Below are 25695 nucleotides of genomic sequence, written 5' to 3' on the forward strand. Positions count from 1 at the left end.
ACATTTTTTTTTTTCATAACCCTAATTGTGGAAAAGGAAATGTACATTACCACTGGAAAAGTACCTGCTGTGCCGATGTTGATAAATGAATATACTATAAAAATAAAATTAAATAAAGGTGTCGGAGGGAACAGAAGTGTGCAGAGCGATGGTAGCCATTCATTTTGATGATCACTTTTGCATTTCAGAAATACCAGAGCAAACAAGGGACTTCAAAAATGTATTTTTTGGTATGTGCTTTAGCCTTCATGCTGAATTTAAAAAAATGGTCTAGCATATATGTTTTTTTTATGCTATCTGCTTTTTTCAATCAGCATTTTATGTGCAGTGTCTCATTGATATCCCACTGAAATATTGCCATGGTCTAACTCATTTCTCTTTGATATAAATCTACCTGTCATCAGTGACTTTTACCATCATGTTCATTATATAACCTGGGTTTGCTTTCCAAACTTTTAGTGCAAGCTTTATTTTTTCGACTAGAACTTAAACAGTTTAAATGACTGGTGAATTCCAAACTCCCCAATATTTCAGTCTGCATTTGTATGTGTCTGTGTGTGAGAAGGAGGGCAGTCTGTGCCCTAAGAGCCAGGCTTACTAGACGAGTGCTGAATGCCTCCAGTTCATAAACACCTCACTAATGAGTCTCTCAGGGGAAAGCAAATGATCAGCGCTCATTTCTTCACAGATCCCTCTAACATCTGCTAATATGTGTGTGTGTGTGCGCGCATGACATTTTCATGGATGACAGGTGGTCTCCCCAACACCACTGGATGTTAAAGGGAGAGAGAAAGTGTGAACCACACATTCACGCTCGGAGAGTACTAATCCATTTCCAGTGTTTTTATCAATGTGCCTCAGCTGTCAGTGGAGCCATTCTGCCATATATAATGAGAAACAAACTCGCAAATGACAAATTATATTAAAGTAACAATGAAACAATAGTCACACTTTATATTAAATGGCCTTAACTACTATGTACTTGCATCAAAAAATAAGTACAATGTACTTATTGTGTTCGTATTTTCAACACTTTTGCTATTTGAGGGGGGATTGGGGTAAAGGTAGGGCCAGGATTGGTGCTATGGGTAAGTTTAAGAGTGGCTTAAGGTGTAAGGGATGGTTCAACAGTGTAATTATAAAAAGTAATTACAGAAATTAACGACAGGGCATTTTTAAAAATATATGTACAATGTAAAAACTGGTGTACAAAGAAAGTGCATGTACTAAATAATTAATTCACATGTAAATAAATTGTAGTAAAGGTCACTTAAATTAATATAATCCATACTGTGACATACCTCCAAATGTTACAGAATATCGAAAAACTCATCAGTTGGTGATTAGACTTTGATAGGAGGATTTTGCAAAATGAGGAAGGTCATCAGCTATATATATATATATATATATATATATATATATATATATATATATATATATATATATATATATATATATATCGTACATTTACAAAATAGAATAGAATTGTACAGAACAATTGCTCAAAATTTATTTTGCTTTTTATATATGTGTATATAACTGGAGTGAACCTGAAAAGGAATGAAAAAACAACCCGAACGTGAACGAAAACAAAATACAAGACTTGAAAAATGGCGTACAAATGTAGAATTAATCAACTTGCAGTCATACCGAGCAGACACGCGTTGGCAGTGAGAGTCTATTTCACCCTGGCTCAAATTTAAAATCTTTACACACGCCGTCTGAGTGAAATAACCGTTTCCGATGCAGTCCAAGCAAATCCAAACACTTCCAGCTCTGATGTTTGTGTGCTTATCGTGTCATTTGGTGAGATAGTGTTGTTTCTGGTTCGTCAGACTGGCGGTAATGTAACGTCTGCTATCAAAGGCTCAGGGATGTGATAGCATCTCCGTCTGTCTGTTCTCCCTCTCACTTTCCACTCGTTCCAACCTATCAGTTTACTTTTCCCTCTCTTTCCTTCCTTCCTTTGCTCTTTATCTTTGTTGAGCGCTATGCGGTAATATAGACCGATTTTTTGTAGAATGTTTATTCCATCACAGACTTAGGATGAAAACGAAATTTCGTTCTTGAAAAGTGTTGTTTTTCTTAACCGCAGTGCAATGGAAAAAAAGGCAAGCGTCCATGTAAAACAGCAACTTTAAGACCAAGCAGAGCGCTCTGCCAATCGGTTACTTAAAGTCTCGGGGCCCAGGACAAAATGTTAATCGGTGGGCCCCCTTTTCCAATAAGAAGGCTATAGCATAGTGCACTTTAGTGGGCCCCCCTCGTCACAGGGCTCGGGACAGCATTCTTGGTTTCCCATCCCCCGACGACGGCCCTGGTCGGGAGCAGATGGAACTTAATAGTGGATGAAGCAAATCTGTTACGAATACAGGGCAAAAGTCTCACTGCATTATTAAAATCAATCGGCCAAATATATTATATGCTTTATAAAGTTTCCCCCCCACCAGCTTTGATGCTGAATCAAAATATATAGTAAATCAGGACTTCATTGAATTACCCTTCTGTCATTTTAATATTTTAATGAATTTTTAACTATTGTATTAAATCCTAATATATTTCTGAGTCATTGGAATCTGTATTATCTTTACAAGGTTAATAGGAATGAGCAAACCTAAACAAAAAGGTTTAGTGTAATATGTTGGCATCTGTGCATGGTTGTCCATGCTGGTAAGATTGCATTGCCCCCTAGTGGATGAATCTTAAATCCATCACTGCAGTTTCATGCAGACAAATGTGTGTGTGTGTGTGCATGCGTGCTTAAGTGAATATTTTTGATATTATAAATACCTGTCTGTCTCCCTGGCATTTTCATTTAAATCCCGCTGCTCTGTGATTGGTGCTGTCATGTGCCACTCATGAAAATGACAGGCATCTCGATGAATGGAGCTCTAAACCGACAGACAATCTATCTCTGTCTGGCCTGACCTTGCCGCGCACACACACACACACACATACACACAGAGCTGATCTCTTACGGTCAGTGTCTAGTTTTTTGGAGACTGAGCGTCTGTCTCCCATTATGATTGACGGCTGAGGAATTTGACTGACAGGTCTGGCTAGCTAAACCGGCTATTCATAATCTGTAAGGGTCCCATGCTGTGTGTGTGTGCGTGTGCGGGTGTACGTCTATAAATGAGAGGGTTGTCTTTGAGAGTCTGCTTTGCGTGAGGGAAGACACTTCATTAAAGTCACCCCCTGCGGAGACGCACACACAGGAACCTGCATACATGCACACTCCAGGGGTGAAAAGGTCAACCTTTGGGAACCGCTGAATGGAGATTTGATCACGTGACCGGGACTTAAAATCTGATCATGTGAAACCTGAAAAAAAATCTTGCATTTTGGTAGAGGCTATTATGAGATTCATTGAGCGGAGTAAGTTAACTGATGCTAATTAGTACAGGTGGGGTCTTAATTCATAGCTCTTCATTCTATTCATTCGCGCTGTATGATAACACACTGACTGGATTAGACTACGTTAGATTAGTTTAACATCTCTCAGTGTTTTATGGTTTTATATAAGTTTTTTTTTTTTTTTCCCACAGCAGGAGAAAAGAAAGAGTGAAAGTGACAGCAAGTGAAGGACAGAGAGTAGGATGAAAGCAGGGATTAAGCTTCTGTTAGTTTTTGTTCATTTATTGAAAAGAGAAAGAGAGCGAGTGAAGCACTTCCTCTAAAGGTGCTCAGGGGTCATCATTCAACCCTCTTTTTCTCTCTTTTATTCTCTTTTTCTGCTCTTGATGCTCTCCTGGGTGTTCCACTCTATGCTGCCACTGAAGTTGTATGTGTGTGTGTTGTGTGTGCGTGTGTGTGTGAGCCTCCTAGTTGTCTAGCCCACCTCCCACCATGTCTTTGTGAGTATGTGTGGCGCTTTATTCGATGTTAGTCACCCTGTTGAACCGGGAACAGGTTTTTTTAATTGTTTGATTTGATTTAAATAGTTTGTCTGTGCCTGAATTTGTCTCGCTGTCATATGGGTGACAGCTGGAATGTTTGTGCTGTAATCCAGAAGTACGTTTGATCTCATAAATGCGCACACAGATCGGTGTCGGTGTCCCGTACAGGCACAGATGAACCTGATTAAAGACGATTCCCATTCAGTTCACGCTCAGGTCATGTCAGGAAGACATTTTTAAAGATCGCTGAAGACTTCCCCAGGCTGTTTAAATGTCTGCTCTGGTGCCTAAAGAACCTGGGGCTTCAGTTAGAAATGTTTGTTTAGTCTCATCAACTGCGTGTTGTTGAGTTTGGTGTGTGTGCATATTTTTGAAAAAGGGCATATATTTTATTCTGTTCTCATTTTGTTCTTGTTTTCCTTCCTGCTTTCTTTTTGCTTCCGTTGTTTGTTTGTTTTTCACGCTGACAGCGTCTGCAGATGTGGATGAATGTTGAATACTTTGTGCGATTTGGTTCTTTTTACGTCTTATTTGAACACAAGGCTATTAGTTGTGTGTATGTTTCACACTGGTGAAGTGATTAATCATATCATTCCTTTATTTTTCTCTAGCACACTGTCTTCTCTCTGTTCTATTTTCTATATTGATCATTAATCTAAAGCCGCAGGGGGCTCTTTTTGCGGTTCAAGACAAATTTCAGTATTCATAAAGTATTTATTTAGTCATATGCTGAAATGATCAGTCTGTCAGACAGACATCTTGTCATTATTCACTCACGCTCTGTTACTCTAAAGCTGTATGTGGAATACACCGAAAATCACATTTTTGAAAAAGTTCCTCATCGCTATTTTCCATACAGTTAAAATGAATTGGTGGTTCAAGATTAATAAAATAATACAAAAGCACCATAAAAGTATTCTAAAAATACCCACTTGGGCATCTTGGCCGTATTTTACAAAGGCCCTTATATTTACATTGCTATATCAACAATTATCATTAAAATACTAATGCTATAAAATCATACAATTTTAAATGTTTATTTATTATTTATTTGCATTACTACAGACTTACCAGAGGTACATTTCGGATACAAAAAAGACGTTGAATATTAACAAAAGGGAGTCTTACAGTCAAAAAATCGGAGAAACACTGAATCCACTAAATTGTTTTAATCAGTCTGATTTATCGATCTAAATTTCATATGGCTACGAAAGACTTACAAGCACGTAAGTCATATGAATCACTTTTGTGATAACTTAATGTCGTTTTTGAGAATTGAAAGCTCCCCGTTTATTGTTATAACATGCAGACAGACCAGAACGTTCTGCTTCACTCACACATTTCTCTTTATGTGTTGTAAAGAAAAAAGAAAATCAAACAGTTACGAAATGACATGAGGATAAGGAAATGATGGCAGAATTTTCATTTTTTAATAAAAATGGAACTAAAATAAACTGAAATGCTTAATGTAAAGTCTGACAGTCGGGGTCGCAGTCTGCCTTTGCTTTTATTGTACACAACAGCAGCGAAGGAAAACAATTCATTATACACAACCTCCTTCAGAAAGGTCTACATCTGTCTTCGTAACTGCTTATGACTGTTAATGTTCTTTCTCTTTATTTATCAGTGACCTGAGTGAAAATCAAATCCAGGGGATTCCCAGAAAAGCATTCAGAGGAGCTACTGAGATCAAAAACCTGTGAGTCTGTATCTTTGTGTGAAAGAGAGAGAGAAAGAGAGCTTTGAATTAATGATTGTGTGCTTTAATGAGATGCCCAGGCAAACTGACCATCACCCACACACACACACACATATAGGAGGAGTGGGCAGTGCAGGTAGACAATAGTGGAGGAGAGCAGAGCAGACAGAGTGAGAAGAAAGGCTGGAAAGTGAAGATCAGTGATGAGGGAAGAAAGAGAGAAAGACTGACAACAAACTAAGTGAGAGAAAAAAACAGACTGAAGGACAGGAGAGTGAAGGATGTATGCGTGTGTTTTTTTTAAGTAAGTATTTATGAGAGTGTATTACTCTATTACCATAATCATTGAACAGCAAGCAGAAGAACCGACATCATCATCTTCAAACAGTTTCTCTGTATTTTTTCTCTCTCAGGCAGCTGGACTATAATCAGATTTCCTGCATTGAAGACGGAGCGTTCAGAGCTCTGCGGGACCTAGAAGTGCTGTAAGTGTACTGCATGTCTGTGTGTGTGTGTGAGTTTGTGTGATTGTGTTCTGTTGAATTAAAGCCACTGCAGAGATCCTTTTAGATATCACAGTCTTATTAGACTTGGGTCAAAGCTGGGCCACACGGGTTTTGGGACTGTTCCAGAAACTTTGTTTGATTTTTAGATTGAAATTGAGATTAGAAAATCGCACATTCATGTTAAACTGTATGGATTTCTATGTGGGTGACATGCTGTGTTTGGCTGTCAGATCAAGCCTGCTGAGTGTTGAACGATTGTATAAAATTCATATCTGCTTTTTAAAGGTGGATTAGTGAAATAATCCTGTTAGAGAGAATGGAATCAAAACAGATAAATAGGATTGTGTCAGATTATTTTACTAGGACTATTTTAATGCTTTGTGACAAATGGACAGAAAGGAGCTGCATTAAATATATCAGATGTGCATCTATAAAACGGTTTCCTGCACATACATGCATGAAGGTATACTGAGACACTGAGATATGGCATATTGATATACTGAAAAGCAGCAGTTCTACAAGTTTAAATGTGAACAACTGTAATAGAAAACCCTAAAAGGATCATTTACCTAAGATTCTGTTATCATTTACTTAGTCTACGTTTTTTGGAACAAAAAAGGAGTTATTTAGCATTATGCCTAAGATTATGTTTTTCTATGCAATGGAAATATATGAAATTCAGGGGCAGCTGTGCTAACAATTTGCTTTCCATTAGTAAAATATTCCTTATTATTGTTCTAGGTCTGATCATCTTTCTCTGTCTTTGTTTCACAGCACACTGAACAACAACAATATCTCTCGCTTGTCAGTGGCCAGTTTTAACCACATGCCCAAGCTTAGGACATTGTGAGTATCACACACACACACACACACACACACACACGCACACACAAACTGCAGTTGAGACTAGTTCAATTCTTCACTTATCGTGCTGGCCCTTAATAAGTGTGATTATGAGGTAATAGGGTGTAATAACCACATTAATATGTATGTTTCATTAGCATACATTTTGTAGATTGGAGTCCTTTGTGTGTGATCATGATTTAATCCCATTTACGTGATGAGCTCAAGTAGGTAATTGCTATATCGATATTCTGGTCCTTGTTAGCTAAACGTCAGCAATAGATGATGGAAATAAAGCCAGTGAATGCCAAGATGGGAAGGACCATTAAGACCATAAAACCTACACTTATACTGTGGTTACCATATACAGTATTTCTGTAACTAAAAATAAAGGTATTGCACATCATATTCGCTGATATAAAGCTGAAATAAAATAAAGTATTAATATTAAAAAGCGCACAAAAGAATATAACAAAATAACAAAAATGTTTAGTAAAAACTGAAAATAAAAGATTTGTAAAAATATTAATAGTTATTATAATACTAATCCTAAATTTTTGCTATAGTTATCCATTTATTTCCTTGAAACAAAAAAATTAAACATAAATGTTTTTTATATTTTAATATTTAATAAAATTCATTCTATTGATCACCTGCTGGTTTTATTTCAGCAAGCTGATTATGTAACATAAGAGCATTGGTTTGAATGTTTTAATTTTTGTTGTTCTCATTCCTGACCCAACCTTTACAAAAGCCTTTCCGAGGCCCGTTGGGAAGGAAAGAATTGTGGAGAGAGATAAAACAAGAGCAGTCCATTTCAGTGCTTTCTCTAGCCCTGCTCAAAGTGAAGTTGGTCATAAGTCTTCTGCCATGCTAAAATTACTCTATCTCTCTGAACACATGCTCTACTGTCATGTCATGCTAGAAAAGATACTTAACTTGTTACTTGTTACATTTTCAAAGCCAGTTACAACTAAATATGCTTATATTTGGTTTTAACATGAATCATGTTAGGGGAAGTTGATAATACTCTCTCACAAAGCCGATATATATATCAGCTTAGACTTCCACTGAATATTAAAATGACTCTTTCTTTCTCACTCTCCATCAATCTAGTCGTCTGCATTCAAATAATCTGCTATGCGATTGCCATGTGGCCTGGCTCTCTGATTGGCTGAGACAGAGGCCCCGCCTTGGCCTCTACACACAGTGTATGGCTCCACCCTCTCTGAGAGGACACAACATTGCTGAGGTTCAGAAGAAAGAGTTTATGTGTACAGGTAAGTTTGTGTTTTATTTGTGAGGTTTGTTGACTGGAGATAAGAGTTTGTGAGTATAAAGAGAATAAATTCATGAATTTGCTGTTTTGTTTTGTCAAAGCTTTCATGTTCTGTACATTTTTTGGCTGTTCTCTTTCTTTGCTCATGCTTTCAAGACTTCAGTGAAGGCAAGTTATCTGTGCTAAAATAACACGGCAAAAAAGTTTTATTTACTTCAAATTGCGTTTAAATGCAATATGCAGTGCACAACTTTTTTGCTTGAGAAACATATTTTTGTTGTTTTTAATGTAGTTCAACCTTCAAACTTCACCTTGCTTTGTGTAGCATTCCTGTCATCTCTCTGTGTGTGTGTTTTAGGGCCCCAGTCACACTCGTCCTGTAGTGTGCTGCAGTGTCCTGAGCTGTGCACCTGCAGTAATAACATAGTGGACTGCCGGGGGAAAGGACTGACTGAAATACCCACCAACCTGCCAGAAACCATCACTGAAATGTGAGTGAGGAGCAGACACACAACACATACACACGCGCACACACACACACGCACACACACACACACACACACACACACACACACACACACAGACGTTTAATTAGCTATCCAAATGGGGATGTTACATTGGCTTTTATTGTTTTTAATGCAACTAATACTAAATGTAACTAACAGGGTTTTTTTTAATCTGTTATGACTTTAGAATAATGTCATGTAGAATAAGGCATTAATATGTGCTTAATTAGCACTAATAAATGACTTATATTCAAGTAGTATGCATTATAATAAGCAACTAATAGGTGTAACCATAAAATAAGGTGTTATAAAAAATCCAGTTATTTTTGCATTATTATTATTATTATTTTTGAATCTGATATTTTAGGTAATTTGTCCCTAAAATGTGGATAGGTAGGTACACGCACACACACACATTTCCATATTTTTCTATTTCTCATAGATTGTAATAATTGTGATCACAATATATTAGTTGAACTGTACCAGTAAAATACTTACATGTAATATAATAGTAATAAATACGTTATACGCTATATTAAATAAAATAGAGAAAAAAAATAAAAACAAAAAAGTATTTAATAAACATTACTATCTATAAGGTATCGTATTGATAAAATAATAATTCAAATTAATAATAATAATTATAACAACCCAGTATGATAAAACAGAAACTTACATAAGAAATTACATAAGAATCGGTTATATTTTGTTATATTACATTTGGCGCTGTCAGATTATTCATCATGATTAATCGCATCCAAAATAAACATTTTTGTTTATGTGTGCATGTGTATGTGTATTATGTATAGACCTATATAAATACACACACATGCATAAAATATATATTTTTATATAAAATATATTTATTTATGATATACATTATATGAATATAAATACAGACATGTAAATACACATCTAAATATAAACTGTATGTGTGTATTTCTATATGTATGATAGATATACACAGAACACACAGAAAACTTTTTTTGGAATGCGATTAATCATTTGATAGCACTAACTATATTATATAATATTATATTATGTCAAAAAATAATAATAGTTAGGTTAGAAACACACACACATACACGTACGTAGATAGAGCTGTCACCAAAAGGACTATGTTTATACAGTGTGTCTTCTTCAGTCTTGTCTTAGGTTGAGTGTAATGGTTGATTTGTTTGGCTCCAGTCTGATGTCCTCCTCTCTTTTGACACATGTAGCTTCCTCATTCCACAAACACACATACACACAGCCAGGGTTGCATCTGTATCAAGTATTTTAACTACGGAGGCCATGCTGAAGTCATGCGCATTAATGCAGTGTGGAAATGGATTTATTTTATCAATGGCATCTCTTCTGTGGGCCAGCGCTCTGCCAACGGGGCCTGGATTGAGACGCCACATCTTTTTTAAACTGTTGTGCCTCTCACTGCCAGGGTCATTGTCTATCTTTTTTCTTCCCTTCTTTCTCTGTCTGTCATCCCTTCGTTTTTCTTCCTCTGAAAGCCGCATGCAGGGCTTTGGCAGATGAGTCAGATTATCTCATTTGGCTCTGGCTGAATAAAATGTGTGTGTATGTGTGTGTCCGTCCACCTATGCGGGAGCCCGATTTTCATGCTCTGTCAACTTTGGAGAGCTTATCTGATTTATGACATATTTACTGTCAAAGAGAAGAACTGATATCTAGAAAGAGACAGCAAGAAGGCGAGCCGTTATAAATAAGCAATGCTATATTTCAAATGCTGGAGTACTGAATGAATAATATATTTATGATCTTATTACTTGACTTGACAGGTAGAAAAATTACAGCTGATGTTGATTTCTCTTTTATTCCGCTAACACAACATCAACCTTTTACGACATTTTTGTTTAGATTTGAAAATTAATTTAGCTTACTTGTACAGTTTTTTTTTATAGTTAAAATGCATTCTTTTCAGGTTTTTATATCGATTTGTGTGTAGCGCTTGTTCAAAAGTACACTCAAAAGCTCAGTTTTGGTTAACAGTAGTAGAAGTACAACAGTTAGTCAATAAATGGAAACCTAAAGAGTAAAAAATAAAACAGGTGATTGTGTGGAAAAAGTTGCATTTGCAAGATAGTCAGAATTATAAGAAATAACATCAAAACTGCAAACTATAATAAGTCATTAGTGACGATAACGAGACAAAAATCATGACATCATCTCTTTATTATATATATATATATATATATATATATATATATATATATGTTTTTTTTTTCAAGTGAGTATCAGATTTCATTATTCAATTATTACTAAAGCAAAAGTATCTGATAAGAAGTTTACTGAGACACTGATATCAATATAACTGTTCATGCCCTAAGCAGCAAATGTTTTTAATGCAAAAAAAGAGAAGAAAAAGAAAACCTGAGTGCACTTTTAAGGCCATGCTGAAATGTCAGTGTGTTCATAATGTAATTTTTCATGGAACACAGATGTTGGATTTGTTCTTAGTCTGACTAAATCACACAAGCACACACTCGTTCAGACATGGGCACTGCCTCAGACTGGAACTACGGCAAACAGACGCAGCTGCTGCGCTGTGATTAAAGTCATCCCTGAGATACTGACATTAATCTTACATTTGTGCCTGTCACGTTGATTTCCCCCTCTTTTGTCTTGGTACCCCTCTTATTGTATTACATTTCTGTATTACAAAAACAGACTCTAAAGCCCGAATGAATGTCCAGGATGCAGCATTCCGAATCAGTCATCGCTCAGCTCTCGTCATACTTTTCCAATAACTCCTCAGTAGTGCTGTCAGTGCCCATGATTTTCCAGTTAGCCTCACCTGTGTCATTCCCTCTGCCACGTTCCCTCCATTTGTTGATCTGGTTTATTCTCTCCGTTCACAGCCGACTGGAGCAGAACTCCATCAAGATTATTCCTCCAGGAGCATTCTCACCTTACAAACGGCTGCGGAGAATGTGAGTGTGTGTGAGCACACGTACGTACATAATCGCACACAAACACACACATTCCTCACCTTTCTATGACTTTCTTCTTTTTTTAGAGATTTGAGTAATAATCAAATAACTGAACTGGCGTCAGACTCCTTTCAAGGTCTCCGATCTTTGAATTCTCTGTAAGTATATATAAATACATATATATGCATTTATGTATATTTGTGTGTGTGCGTGAGAAGAGAATGTAGGAGTTATATTAAGCTTCCATCATTCTTTCAATTTTTGATGATCTGACTCATTCAAGCTTTTAGAGAACAGAGCAGATAAACCCCTGTAGAGTCTGACTCGACGTAACCACCATTCAAACATACAGGATATTTTCCTTTTAATAGATTCACACTTTTAGCACCTCTGGTGATTGCAAGACAAATGATAAATTTATGCGAAATATGAAACATACTAACATAAGCTCTTGCTCAAATGCATTAAGCTATTTGTTTTTTGCCCGTCTCTTAGGGGGATGGGACGTGTGTGTCTTTCTTGCTTGGTCTCTGTATTTTCTTTGGTTTACTTTACTGACCGGGTTCCAATGAGCCAGAACTTAGTGGGCGGAACAGTTCTCCCCCTCTCTCTCGTTCCCTTCGGACCAGCCTCTTAGGAACACCAGCCAGCCATTTAAAATCTCTCCTCCTGAAAAAATACAATTTCAAGCCAGAAGAGTGATCCAATGTGAAACATAAGGGAACACACACATGCAAGTCCTGATATGACATCACAGTAATGAAATACTTCAAATGCAGGCACAGACTGTTTTTTTTTTTTTAAACGCTGATTTTGGAGGGAAATCTGCCTGTTAACAGAATTGTGTACTACAAACTGATAAGTAGCTTAAAGAATAACCTAATTAGTCAAAATATTTAGTGTATAAACATACAAAAGTAGGACGTGAAAGACAGACTTTGAGCATTCTGAGGCTTTCTGTAAAGTTTCTGTGTGGGCTGCACATATGTAGGATATCAGCGTATAGCCAAAGCCACAAATCCATTATTCATCCTAAAATAAAAATGCCAAGAAATGTTTATCCCGGCAGGGCTCTTTCAGATTAATCCTGAATTTGCCAATATTCATCACCCATTTTTATGACAGCATCAGTTTGCGTAGGGTTACAGACCATTAAGATAAAGTAATGAATATGAGGTGTAACTGATATGCTATATTCATCATGAGAAGATTATTGCGCACATGTTTTTCGTGATTTTACCTCATGAATCTGGGTCTCTATGATTTAATTTGTGTTTAAATATGTTTTGTCACTGGTTGCACTGGGATGATCTGTGGTGGTGCATCTTGTGCTCTGTTTGAGGAACCCTTTCTGATGAATGGTTGTGCGTGTGGGTGGGTAATGAACATCTTTAATCTTTGCTTTTATTTAATGTTCCCTTGTGTTTCTGCCTTTCAGGGTTTTATATGGGAATAAAATCACTGAACTTTCCAAAGGCCTTTTTGATGGACTATTCTCATTGCAGCTACTGTGAGTAATGCACATTCTATGAATTTATGCTTGAAAATGCCATAAAGGAAGGGTGTTTATTTCTCACCGAGTGCGGGTGGGTCAGGTTTTGCCAAGTATGAGGACCAGCCGTCGGAAAACGGATTAATAAACACACTAAATAATGACTCAATTAATGCCAAATGGTTTATGTGAAGGGTAATTTCATTAGCTTGAGATACCAATTTTTAGTAGCTGATACTAATGCCAGTTATTCTCAATATCAACTTAAATACCACAGCAAAAATAAATATGCTGTTCAACACGACCGCTGTGAAACTCTACCAGTATTCCTTAGTAAGTCCCTCATCTTTCTTATTTTATTGTCGGTATTGCTATTTAAATATACTTTAATAAATTGACAGAGACAAGTACATTAGGCTCCATTTAAAATGTAATATTTTAAGATAAATTTAGAAAGTATTTACATAAATAACCTACCAAGAAAATATTTTTTTTTTTACATGTAGAATCCAAATTGTGGTACCGGTATTTTTGACATCTCTAGATCAGTGTAAAAACAATAGATGCTCACATTATGTGTGTGTGTGTGTGTGTGTGTGTGTGTGTGTGTGTGTGTGTGTGTGAATTTTGTCAGACCATAAGTCTGACAAATTTCCCTGATGACAGACAGCACAACTGGACACAAATGCACACAGATACCCCAAACATCCTCTGTGTGTGTGTGTGTGTGTGTGTGTGTGTGTGTGTGTGTGTGTGTGTGTGTGTGTGTGTGTGAAATGTAAGGAGCATGTTCAGGAAACACTTGTTAATCCAATGCTTTAACAAGAAGGCATTTGAAACTACTACATAACATTACACATGTCCTCAGACCGCGTTGAAAGTGAATACAGAAATATTGCACTCCCTCTCACTGTTGAATTATTCGGAAATAACTAACATCTTAAACTCACATCTGTGTATGCTCACAAATATAAAAGTTTAGTGCCAATAGCTCACATCGCACACACAGTTTTATTGCTTTGCAGGAGATGCGGAACATATAAATCCTGTTTATATGAAAGCAGCTTTGCAAAATAAAGCCTCTGTTTATTCTTATGTTGTTCTCCTATAAGGCACTGTAAATGAGTCTGAAGACCGCAGGGAAGTCTTGCTCATATGTTCGTCTAGAAATGTTGGTCTATTTGCATATGGCATTTATACTTTCTCAGTTTACAACTCATGTATAGGTTTTCCCGTTTGCCTGAGAGATTTGTGTAAAATGTCACATGCGAATGTTTATCCCAACAGGTTGCTAAATGCGAACAAGATCAATTGTTTGCGTGTAGATTCTTTCCAAGACCTGCAGAACCTGAATCTTCTGTCACTTTATGACAACAAACTTCAAACCATCGCAAAGGGAACCTTCTCTTCTCTCCGAGCCATCCAAACACTGTGAGTTACGCTCTTTGTAATGAGATGAAATGTTTTACTTTTTTACTGCATTTCGACAGTATTAATATGTATGTAAGCATGTTATTTTTTTGAAGAGACTATCATCATACTTGATGGAATATGAAAATTCTTGGTATAGAATATTAGGCCCATCTATGATCAGTGGCATGCGGTTGATTAGTAGGATGGGCGTAATACACATTTGGTTTTTCAAGAAACTGAACACTTTACTTACGTCCATCATTTTTGATTTTGATTATTTATCAGTCATTTGGCCCAGAACCCCTTCATGTGTGACTGCCACTTGAAGTGGCTAGCTGACTACCTGCAAGACAACCCGATTGAGACCAGCGGAGCTCGATGCACTAGTCCCCGTCGGCTTGCTAACAAACGCATCGGCCAGATCAAGAGCAAAAAGTTCCGCTGTTCAGGTACATACAGCCATGAACATAGTAGCTCATTATATCCTTAATTCTGAGTAACCTGCTTACAGATGCTAAGTCTTGACCCTACCTCTTCCTGTCTGTTCCTGACTATGGACTTTAGCATCGGTGAGAATGTGTGTGAGTGTGGTCAGAGGTGTAAACATCTTAGTCAGCTTTTACTTACACCGACATATACACAGTTCTGAGGGTCTCAGCATGAGTTATCTTCTCCTGTCTAAGCGGATTATAAATCAGAATGCAAATGTGTATATATATGTGTGTGTGTGCGTTGGTGTGTGTGTGTGTGTGTGTGGAGGGGGTGTTATTAGTTTACTGTCTGTCAGCTGAGTATTGATCGCTGTGGGGTTATAAATGAGCAGGATTCTCAGATCAATATTCATATTCATTTATTGATTTACATACACACAGCTTTCCTCTCAGTTCTCTGTGTATCTCTTTTTGTTTAGCTAAAGAGCAATATTTTATACCAGGTATGTTCAGCGACTAAACATTTTGTCTGTGTGTGTACTTAATTGCACAGAAGCCCTTGGACTAATGCACGCAAATGATATGCACATTATTATGCAGATAGATTTCTGCTTTATTCGCACAGAAGAGCAAAGCATAATGGTGCAGTGTTCTTGTGTAGCACGTGAGTCTATCACAATACTCATAATCTAATCAGAATCTGATCATTTAAACTATGAAAGTCATGGGAATATGAGCCCATACAGACTTTATATTAACAGGCAGCGACGAGGAGGGCACCTATACCGGACATCTTCATTTTAGGGAGAATCAGTCGCTGCCGTCAGGAAAGACACTGAGAATGCCTATGTGCAAAACAAATAGACTGAAGCTTTCATTTGCTCCTGCCTCGATAAAACTGCTGAATTCTGAAAATTGATTTGAGTAAACTTAGGTAATTTAGAATTCACCTTTTTATTATTTTTAATAGTTGAAAGATGTCATTGTACTCATCAAAGCTATGGATTTTTTTTATCAATAATACGATAAACAGTAATATTGGGACATATTATATTGTTTAATAATATCGTTACTGTTATCTATTTTAGAAAATTTAATTACATTTATTGCTGTGTTTGGAAAGCAATTATTACATCAGTCACATGATTCTTTTTTCAGTTTTTTTTAAAATCTACATTTTTATTGGTTTTTGCATAGATAGGGTCACATACAATTATACAAAATCTTCGTCACAATAAAATGAACAAGCTTACCCTCTGAACCCGTCCAGCCATATTTAACCATAACCATAATTATGTAAAAGCCATGTGATCAGTTTATTGCATCCATACTGAATAACAGCTGAATATTTATTTATTTACTTACTTACTGACTCTCCCTTACCGGATCCAAACTTTAGATAGTATATATATAATTTAAAAGAAAAAATTGTGTACTTATCTTATTAAATGTGCGCTTTAAAAAAAAGATTATTAGGCTTTTTCAAAACCATGAAAGCAATATGAATACTATATAGTTATAAAAACTGGTCATGTGTCTTGAACCAAAATACAAATACAGTGGTGTTTTTTTGCTAGATGAGCAAGCACACTAATGTTAGTTAGTAATGTTAGTTTGCTGTCAACCCCTCACCGGCCTGGTCAGCGTCACTCTTGCTGTGTGCATGCTCACAAATAGCACACAGTGGCATGGATCTTAGACACAGGTCTCCCAGTGTTCACAGGATTAGGGTTTGACTGTTTGAGTGTATTACATATTCTCTCTCTTCCTTTCTCGCACACACACTCAGGGATTCATCATATCAATAAGTGTAAGTAACTGACTCAAGACCAGTAAGACGTCACCCAACAAGCCCTTCCTCCCTCAACCCCAACCAATCACAGTCCAGGAACCCAAATATATGTGAAAATGTGTTCAGAGGTTTATGAAGCACTCAGTGTGAATTAAACATGTACTTGTGTGTTTGACTGTGCGTATAACTGCTGGTTCGTGTTTATTTACTGAACAACAGCTGCAATATTCCTGCCACACTCTTCTTTTTCTCTCTCTCTTTCCTCCCCCCCGCATCTCTCCTCTCTTTTTCTCATCATTATTCCCGCTAGTTAAGCAAATATCTGTCTCATTCTTTAGCTCTCAATCCTTTGTTTCTCTTTCTCTCTTTCTCTCTCTGTGTCTTGTGGAGGAAATTCAGCGGGGTTTTCCTTTGTGCTTGATCTAACCATGTGGTTGCAGACTCGGACTAATACATGGTTCTGTCAAGCACCATGGAAGGTCTTGCAGCATCTACAGCATGGCAAGCAACAAGAGACAACCTTTGTATGTGTGTGTGTGTGTGTGTGTAAATGTTTTTGTTTTTGTTTGTGTGTATGATTGTGCAGTTAAAAATATGTGCATCGTCTTTTCCCGCTTATAAGTGTGTGTGTGTGTGTGTGTGTGTGTGTAAACAACATTCCAAAGTCATGGCTTGTATGTCAGCATGGCTTTTTGTGTTGTTAAGAATGATAATACCATAATTGCCATGGTGATAACTGAGTTTCCTCTGGTCTAGCACAATTAACCTTTAACGTCCTCCTTCCCAGTAACCCTCTACTTTTACCACTCTACCTTTCCACCCAACGTTTCCAGGTTTACTCCTCTCCTTCTTTCTCTCTCTCTCTGTCTTTTATTTCTCTCGTACGCACTTTATTTGTGATTTCGTAACGTGTAATAGTGTGCTGTTTGTGTGTGTGTGTGTGTGTGTGTGGTTATGTGTATAGGTGTGGAAGATTACCGATCAAAACTAGGTGGGGATTGTTTCGCTGACCTGGCGTGCCCAGAGAAGTGCCGCTGTGAAGGAACCACAGTGGACTGCTCTGGACAGAAGCTCACGAAGATCCCAGACCACATACCTCAATATACAGCAGAACTGTGAGTGTCTCTCATTTAAGGTTTACTTCCATTTCAACAAAACTTTAAAGCCAAAAAAAAAGTACATATAGGTTCAATTCTGCATATTGCGCATGCAAAACCTTGCTTGATGTGATTCATTGTGATTAATCATTTGACAGCACTAATATAAAAACAGATTACAGATCTATACAGAGTAATTCATTAACAAATCATTTATTGAGTTTTCTGTGTTTCGTTCATTTTCCATGCAGCCGCTTGAACAATAATGAATTTACAGTTCTGGAGGCTACAGGAATCTTTAAGAAGCTTCCTCAGTTGCGCAAAATGTAAGTCTCCTCCTGTGTCTTTGTCATCTGTACTTATACAGTTTAAGGCTGGAATGCATTACATAATATTTTTTAAACTGTATAAAGATGTATAAATACTGAGCATCATACAGTTACAGTTACAGAGGAAAAAACGGTCATCATACACTAAATGACTGAGCCTTTCTGATCACAGCAAACCCAACGCAGAAACACGAGCCTTGTTTTTAGGTGATGCGTAGAATGCGAATACACATTCTCTAACACGTTTGATCTTCTCTGATTATAATTCTGGATGGACTCATAGTCTGAAGCTAAAGAAACAATTTGTGACCATCATTTTTTATGAAATCTGTCAACTCTGACTTTAGGCAACTAGCATCCACTTCTCCAGACAGCAAACTGGGAGAAAATGAGCAAAAATTGTGTAGCGTTTTCCAGCCTTTAGGCCACCATCATCAGAGTGCTTAAAGTACCATGCCTTGCTTTGTTTTACAGTAATCTTAGTAACAATAAGATCACAGATATTGAAGAGGGCACATTTGAGGGGGCCAGTGGAGTGAATGAACTCATACTGACAAGTAATCGCTTAGAGAGTGTCCATCAGAGCATGCTGAAAGGTCTCGGCGGCCTCCGCACGCTGTGAGTATCACACACGTTCACAATACATCCAGATGCTGTCAATAAATAATATCTAGGTATGATTTTATTCTCAGGTGTGAGCACATTGGTCTGTGTGTTACAAACCAAACGTCATCCACCGCTTCTGGCTTTTTTTAAGTGATTATGTGTGTGTGTGTGTGTTTGTCCTGTTCAGGATGTTAAGGAGTAACAAGATAAGCTGTGTCAATAACAGTAGTTTTACTGGTCTGAGCTCTGTGAGGCTGCTCTCCCTCTATGATAACCTGATCACCTCCATGTCCCCGGGAGCCTTTGACACACTTCATTCCCTCTCAACACTGTGAGTATTAAACCACAGTATCATCAAGGTGTTTCAGTAGCTGCCTTGCTACACAAATACAGTAGGTGACAGTCTTCTAAAGAAACACAGCCATCTTAATGGCATGTTCACACTGTCTGTTATGAATCATTTTATATAAACAGAAATTCGGTGCATCACTCAAATAGAATTTTTTGCAGAAAACTTACTACACTGAACATAAAACAAACCAAATTGTTACCTATTTAACAATCAAATTTTTCATAAAAATCATTTCTCTCGCCTCTTCCACCATCTTATTTATTAAAATCGCCTCCCTTTCAAGACAGTAGTGCGCCTTTCAAAACCTCATTCGGTTTTTAACGGGAGCGTTTGTTTGTGAGCTTCTGGAATGTTTTACTAAATATTTGCTACATGTTTTTCCTTATGCAATCCCACAGGAACTTGCTGGCCAATCCGTTTAACTGTAACTGTCATCTGGCCTGGCTGGGGGAATGGCTCCGTAAGAAACGGATTGTCACGGGTAACCCTCGCTGTCAGAGCCCGTACTTTCTTAAGGAGATACCTATTCAAGACGTGGCCATTCAAGACTTTGCCTGTGAAGACGGTATGGCTATACGTGTGTGTGTGTGTGTGTGTGTCTGTGTCGGGGGGGTGTTTAGTACGCGTCTTAGGAGATCTTGTTTCCAGCTCCTAATAGGGCTTTGATAAGATCTGTTATGCTAACTTGAGCACAGCTCAGTGTTATCTTTCCTTTACGCAAACTCAGGCAAGCTTACAAAAACAATCACCCTGGCGTATCTTCACCTCGAAAAGCTCATTTCAAATTTCATTATTCTCAGCTTTTGATAGATGAGAACATTAACAAGATGATTAATTTTCTCTTTGTGTGTGTGCAGGTAATGATGAGAATAGCTGTTCACCCTTGGCTCGCTGTCCTGCTGAGTGCTCGTGTTTGGATACGGTGGTTCGCTGCAGTAACAAAGGACTTAAGGTTTTACCCAAAGGCATTCCTAAAGATGTTACAGAACTGTGAGTGTACGCAAACACACTACGGCCACAAACCTCACAGCAATTTCATAATAAATTACCATTTTCAAAAATCCCCTTATCTAATCCAGGCACACCTTTTTTGTAAACCCAGCTGTCTCCAACAACATATTTGACGTCTGAAATAATACATGGCTTTGAAGTTTCTCCCATTACAGTGTTGCTAATGTGCTATTTCCTCTGTGTTTGAGTAATAACTTGTTTGTCTTTTTCTGATAGCTATCTCGATGGCAACCAGTTCACGCAAGTCCCTCTGGAACTATCCAATTATAAACACCTCACTCTCATGTAGGTACAGCCCTCTCTGGAGTCACCCAATCACAAATGCTTCACAGTTATCTGGACCCTGCCCCTTTAAAAACCAGCCAATCGTAGCAGACCTTCACTCTTTCGAACACACAGGGTTAGCCTGTACATATGGTGTTTGATCCGTTTTCTCATCCATCCAATGCCAGAAAATCCAAATGTTTGTAGCTGTATTTTGAGGGTTTATTTTGGCTTTTCCCATTTATTTCCTGCGCTATGAGAACATATTCCATCTCCATCAAGCATACCGAATGAATAAAGGACTAATTAACAATCATCATTATACACTGCACACGAAAAATGCTAATTTGTTAATTAAATATGATTGATTGTGAATTTTTCCAGTCATCTCTGTTATCTGCGTTATTACTGTTAAGTATGTTAAAACTGTGTGTAGCGGGGGATCCCCAGGACCAGGAATAAGAACAGCAGGTTTTAAGTAATTTAGAAGACTGTCAATGGATTTTTAGGTTTATTGTATTATTTTCATGAATGCAAAATTCCACAAAAGTTCATTCAAGTGCAATGCATTTCAGATGTTGAATGCTGCTATATGTTGTGTTATGACTTCAAGTCTAATGCATTACTACTGCATATGCTTTATGTTTGCTGTTTGCAGTTTTAAAGGTCACTGCATATTGCACTGAAGTTCAACCGTCTTCGTGTCTTTAACATAGTAGCTTGCATGTGCATTTTCTTATGCCATGCATTAGACCATGCAAAGTGTCATATATGTAATTCCTTGCAATAATTCCTTGTAATAATTTGTACATTAAAAAAATGTACTGTCATGCGGTAAAAAATAATAATAATAATAATCCTACATATAAAGAAGCATTTTTTTTATGCTGTACAACCTGGTGTTATTGCCATTTACCCTAAATGCTGGCTTTAAGTGTTTAAGCGTTTGATTTTCTTGTGGCTCATAACACTCTGCCTTTGTTTGTGTGTGTGTGTGTGTGTGTGTGTGTGTGTGTGTGTGTTTTCTTGCAGCGATTTGAGTAATAACCAGATCAGCACATTGTCCAACCACAGCTTCAGTAACATGTCCGAGCTGCTCACCCTGTGAGTGTCAACGTGATCTATGGCTTTGGTTTGTGTGTCTGTGTGTTTTTTTTGTGCAAACACTAGTGTGGTTGTGTATGTCTGTAGTTGTGCATTATGTGTGTGTGTGCGTGTGTGTGTGCTTGTTCCTGTGGTTTATGAGGACACAAATTCGTATAATAACAAGGCTATGACATAGATATTACAGCGTGAAGGTGATTTATGAGGACACTTTTGGTGTCCCCATAATTCAAATAGATTATAAATCATACAGAATGAGGTTTTTTGAAAATCTAAAAACGTTTTCTGTGAGCGGTAGGTTTAGGTGTAGAGTTGGTGTGGGGATAGAAAATATGGTTTGTATAGTATAAAATTCCTTACGCCTTTCCCATAGTTCCCATAAACCATGAAATTGTGTGTGTGCGTGTGTGTGTGTGCGTGCGTGTGTAAGATTTTTAACATTTGTTTTTTCTGGAAATCATGTGTGCACTAAAGTGTATGTGCATTATGTATAAATAGTTTTACATATATATATATGTAAAAAAAAGTTTTCAGTGAAAGTTTTTTGGGGAAATTCACGTTTTTATGGCCTGATGCTTCTATGCAAATATGTTTTTGCAAGTACTGTAATAGCTTTTGTTTCATCCCAGAATTTTAAGCTACAACAGACTGAGGTGTATTCCTGTAAAAGCTTTCGACGGCCTCAAGTCTCTGCGTCTGTTGTGAGTACCTCATTGATATGTGTGTGTGTGTGTGTGTGTGTGTGTGTGTGTGTGTGTGTGTGTGTGTGTATCTGCTATTAAACTTTGATTTATGTGTTTTGGACTGTCTTGGATGGCTTCATTTCTCTCTTCTCTTTGCAGGTCTCTCCATGGTAATGATATTGCTGTGATCCCAGATGGAGCTTTCAAAGATCTGTCCTCGCTCTCCCACCTGTAAGTACCTCAGAATGAACACACACACAAGCACTTATGAGTGCACCAAATAGGTTTTGACAGCTGGATGTACTTTGGTTTTTTCTTTTACTCTCACACAAACACACTGAAACACTTTCTTTGTCTGAACTTGGGGTTCTGCAGGCACAGATTGCTTGAGTTCTGGGTCTCCCACGATGACCCTTTTTTTATAAATCCCATGTATCAATTTCACAAATGTAATAATGACTGACAGCTGAGTAGAACAAATCTACAGATTTGTGATTTGTCAAGCAAACGTCATAATGTTCATTGTTCATATAAAAATACATTTATATAAAATAAATATTTATTAAACCCAAATCACATCAAATTTGGATTTCATTAATTACATTTTTTACCTTGCTTTAAATAATGCAACTTCTAATAATTTCCTTATTTATTTTCTCGTGCATGCTTTTTTCATATCTTTAAAGTATTTAAGTATTGTGCTATGTAAATTTATTTACGCTTGGCTGTATAAACAATACAGCAAAATCTTTAACAATATACACCTAACAACTACAAATGTCCCCACAAAATGTATGGTCATACTGCCCAGCCCTGGTAAAAGACACATTATGTCAGCTGTTTAGTTCAGCTCTGAGGGCTCTAAAAGCCATTTTGTGTTTCTTAATAGTTAATATTGATATAAACGTGACCAAAATAATTAGACTACTCATTTCCACAAGTTTGATGCACTGACTGATTTGCGAACTGGCTAACATGATAGACATGCATTATTGATGGGGCAATCAACCAATCAGAGCAGAATGGAGGAACTACCCCTCATTAAACTCACGCTCTATTAGAACTCAACGATCTGACACATGGCAGCTCCCTATGAAACTTCATCCGCTAATGTCACTGTTGGATGTTGTTGCTTTAGAAAAATGAGCCAATATACACACTATTTAATATCACTTTCATTTTATTTTTGCATCACTGATTATTTTATCATCTACGCATTTGGAGAAGATGTGTAACGTGTGTGTTTCCTGCAGGGCTTTGGGAGCAAACCCTCTGTACTGTGATTGTCACATGCAGTGGCTCTCTGACTGGGTAAAGAGCGGCTACAAGGAGCCTGGAATTGCACGCTGTACCGGTCCTGGAGAGATGACCGACAAACTACTGCTGACTACACCCTCCAAGAAATTCACATGCACAGGTAAACCCACACGGGCGCTTTAGACACGCTTGTCCAGTAACAGAGAGGGCATTAGTACTAACTCTAACGCTTGCTTACACGCTCAGATGTTAATACTGTGGGTAATGTGATTTGATTGGTACATTTGTAGAGGTGCCGGGGACTTGTGGTTTTCCAGTGCCAGGTAAGGAAATCAATAAGAGCCCTATCTGAGCTTCTAAACCCGGCCCCCCTGTATCTGCCACCCAACCTTTCCTCAGGAACAAAGTGACTTGTGTTAGTTTGTGAAGTTTTACCTGTTCAATCCTGTGTGTGTTTGTAAGTCTTTGCTTGTATGTTTGCTATATTTCTGTGTGTGTATAACATTCTGTGTAATTTGTTTGTTTCGTCTGCTTTTCGCATAGGTCCAGTGGATGTGAGCATTCTGGCAAAATGTAACCCTTGTTTATCCAACCCTTGCAAGAATGATGGAACCTGCAGTAACCATCCTGTCGATTTTTACAGATGCACCTGTCCATATGGTTTTAAGGTACAAACACAAATAAGTGCATCTCACTGGTCGTGTTAAGGTTTTAAACTTCACACCCAAAACTTACACCATTTGTGCCCAGTTGGTACATGATGTGAATGAGTAAAGGACGCTAATACTTTTGAAAACAGCAGACTTTTCACATTACAAGCAGTAAAATAGCAAAAAACATAATAAGGGGACTGTAATCATATCCAAATTATATCGAATTCATTGTACTCTCTGACTATATAAAATGCCCTGTATGTGTGTACTTGTTCACTCGCCTGTATAAAGTAGCATTTGTACGTAAGGATAAGGAAGTTTGGAAGATTGATGTGTGGATGTGGATTTGTAATTTGTAATGCAACCTGCTTGTTCACTTAGGGCCAAGACTGTGAGGAACCGATTCACGCGTGCATCAGTAACCCGTGTCAGAATGGAGGCACCTGTCATCTGAAGGACGGAGAGGAGAACACTCACTGGTGAGACAGACCTTGATCACCATCATCGAAATGCTACAACCGATATGTATACGAGACCGATAAAGAGACCCTTAATTGTATTCAGGCTCTGTTGAATGTGGCTTTCATTTAGGACATTAAGTAAATGCTCAGATGTGTGTGCATGTGTGTGTGTGTGTGTGTGTGTCCCTGTTGCTCTAGTAATGAATGTACTTTATGGACAGAGTGTGTCTAATCTGTCTTAATCAGACTGAAGTGTCTGAAACTGATCTGAGCTCACTCATGCACTTAATCAGCCAATCAAGGGTTTTTCTGTGGACACACACACGCAGCAAAGATGAATGCGTGTGTGTGTAGTGGGGTAAGCTCAGGTTCAGCTGCAGTCATATACCGATCAATGCTAATGAATCCTTTGTGTCGGTGAATAAGAAGAGTTTCATTTGAGAACTTCTGCTTTACATGTTGATTAGGTACTGTAATGTAATACACCCACAGACATACACGCACAGTGCATAAAATCATTTCTTCTATCGCAGTTTAATGCGCAGAGACAGCCATAAGTAAGTCATTCATAGGGTAATTTTTCAAAGAGTGAAAACACTACCCCTCTGTAGTGCTTTCAGAATATTCACTCAACTTTGGGTTCAAACAATGGTGTGAATTTGGAACCTGGTAATGTACTTATAAACGCATTATCATAAATCATAAATGTAAATGAATCACTAATACTAAATTTGAATTTGAACCAGCTCAGTTGAATGCTGGTTTAAATCGGCACTCTCTCACATATACACACACATAAAACACTTCAGTGCAATATTGCAAGTGTTCAGACATATTTGTATAGCACAACTATCTGTATAGTACAAACACATGTAATGTTTACACACACCAATATGACATGCTCACAGATATATCTAATAATATTCACACATACATGCACTACTGTTTAAAAGTTTCGGGGACTGAACGATTTGTAATGTCTTTGAAAGATGTCTGTTATGCCATACCAAGGCAGAAAAAAAACAATGTAACAAAATTATTAGAATGTAAAATAAACTTTTCTATTTTAACAT

At 37.5% G+C, this 25695-nt stretch overlaps 1 protein-coding gene across 6 annotated transcripts in view; it reads left to right on the forward strand.

Moving 5' to 3' along the window:
* Window positions 1-25695, forward strand: part of slit2 (slit homolog 2 (Drosophila)) — a 69748-nt gene that overhangs the window by 34942 nt on the left and 9111 nt on the right. For 2 of the 6 annotated variants that reach the window (XM_043248343.1, XM_043248368.1), the window contains exons 5-28: window positions 5527-5598; window positions 6012-6083; window positions 6879-6950; window positions 8064-8227; window positions 8383-8394; window positions 8585-8717; window positions 11606-11677; window positions 11764-11835; window positions 13116-13187; window positions 14457-14600; window positions 14868-15031; window positions 17770-17920; window positions 18154-18228; window positions 18706-18849; window positions 19025-19168; window positions 19588-19754; window positions 20047-20179; window positions 20417-20485; window positions 21497-21568; window positions 22198-22269; window positions 22411-22482; window positions 23505-23668; window positions 24052-24176; window positions 24543-24640. In XM_043248343.1, the coding sequence (XP_043104278.1) occupies window positions 5527-5598; window positions 6012-6083; window positions 6879-6950; window positions 8064-8227; window positions 8383-8394; window positions 8585-8717; window positions 11606-11677; window positions 11764-11835; window positions 13116-13187; window positions 14457-14600; window positions 14868-15031; window positions 17770-17920; window positions 18154-18228; window positions 18706-18849; window positions 19025-19168; window positions 19588-19754; window positions 20047-20179; window positions 20417-20485; window positions 21497-21568; window positions 22198-22269; window positions 22411-22482; window positions 23505-23668; window positions 24052-24176; window positions 24543-24640 (2535 nt within the window). Of the gene's footprint in view, window positions 1-5526; window positions 5599-6011; window positions 6084-6878; window positions 6951-8063; window positions 8228-8382; window positions 8395-8584; window positions 8718-11605; window positions 11678-11763; window positions 11836-13115; window positions 13188-14456; window positions 14601-14867; window positions 15032-15492; window positions 15517-17769; window positions 17921-18153; window positions 18229-18705; window positions 18850-19024; window positions 19169-19587; window positions 19755-20046; window positions 20180-20416; window positions 20486-21496; window positions 21569-22197; window positions 22270-22410; window positions 22483-23504; window positions 23669-24051; window positions 24177-24542; window positions 24641-25695 lie in introns of all 6 variants that reach the window. The other 4 variants (XM_043248349.1, XM_043248375.1, XM_043248332.1 and 1 more) reach the window with 3 other exon arrangements.

The sequence above is a fragment of the Puntigrus tetrazona genome, chromosome 1, assembly GCF_018831695.1.
Source record: "Puntigrus tetrazona isolate hp1 chromosome 1, ASM1883169v1, whole genome shotgun sequence".
Taxonomy (NCBI): Eukaryota; Metazoa; Chordata; class Actinopteri; order Cypriniformes; family Cyprinidae; genus Puntigrus; species Puntigrus tetrazona.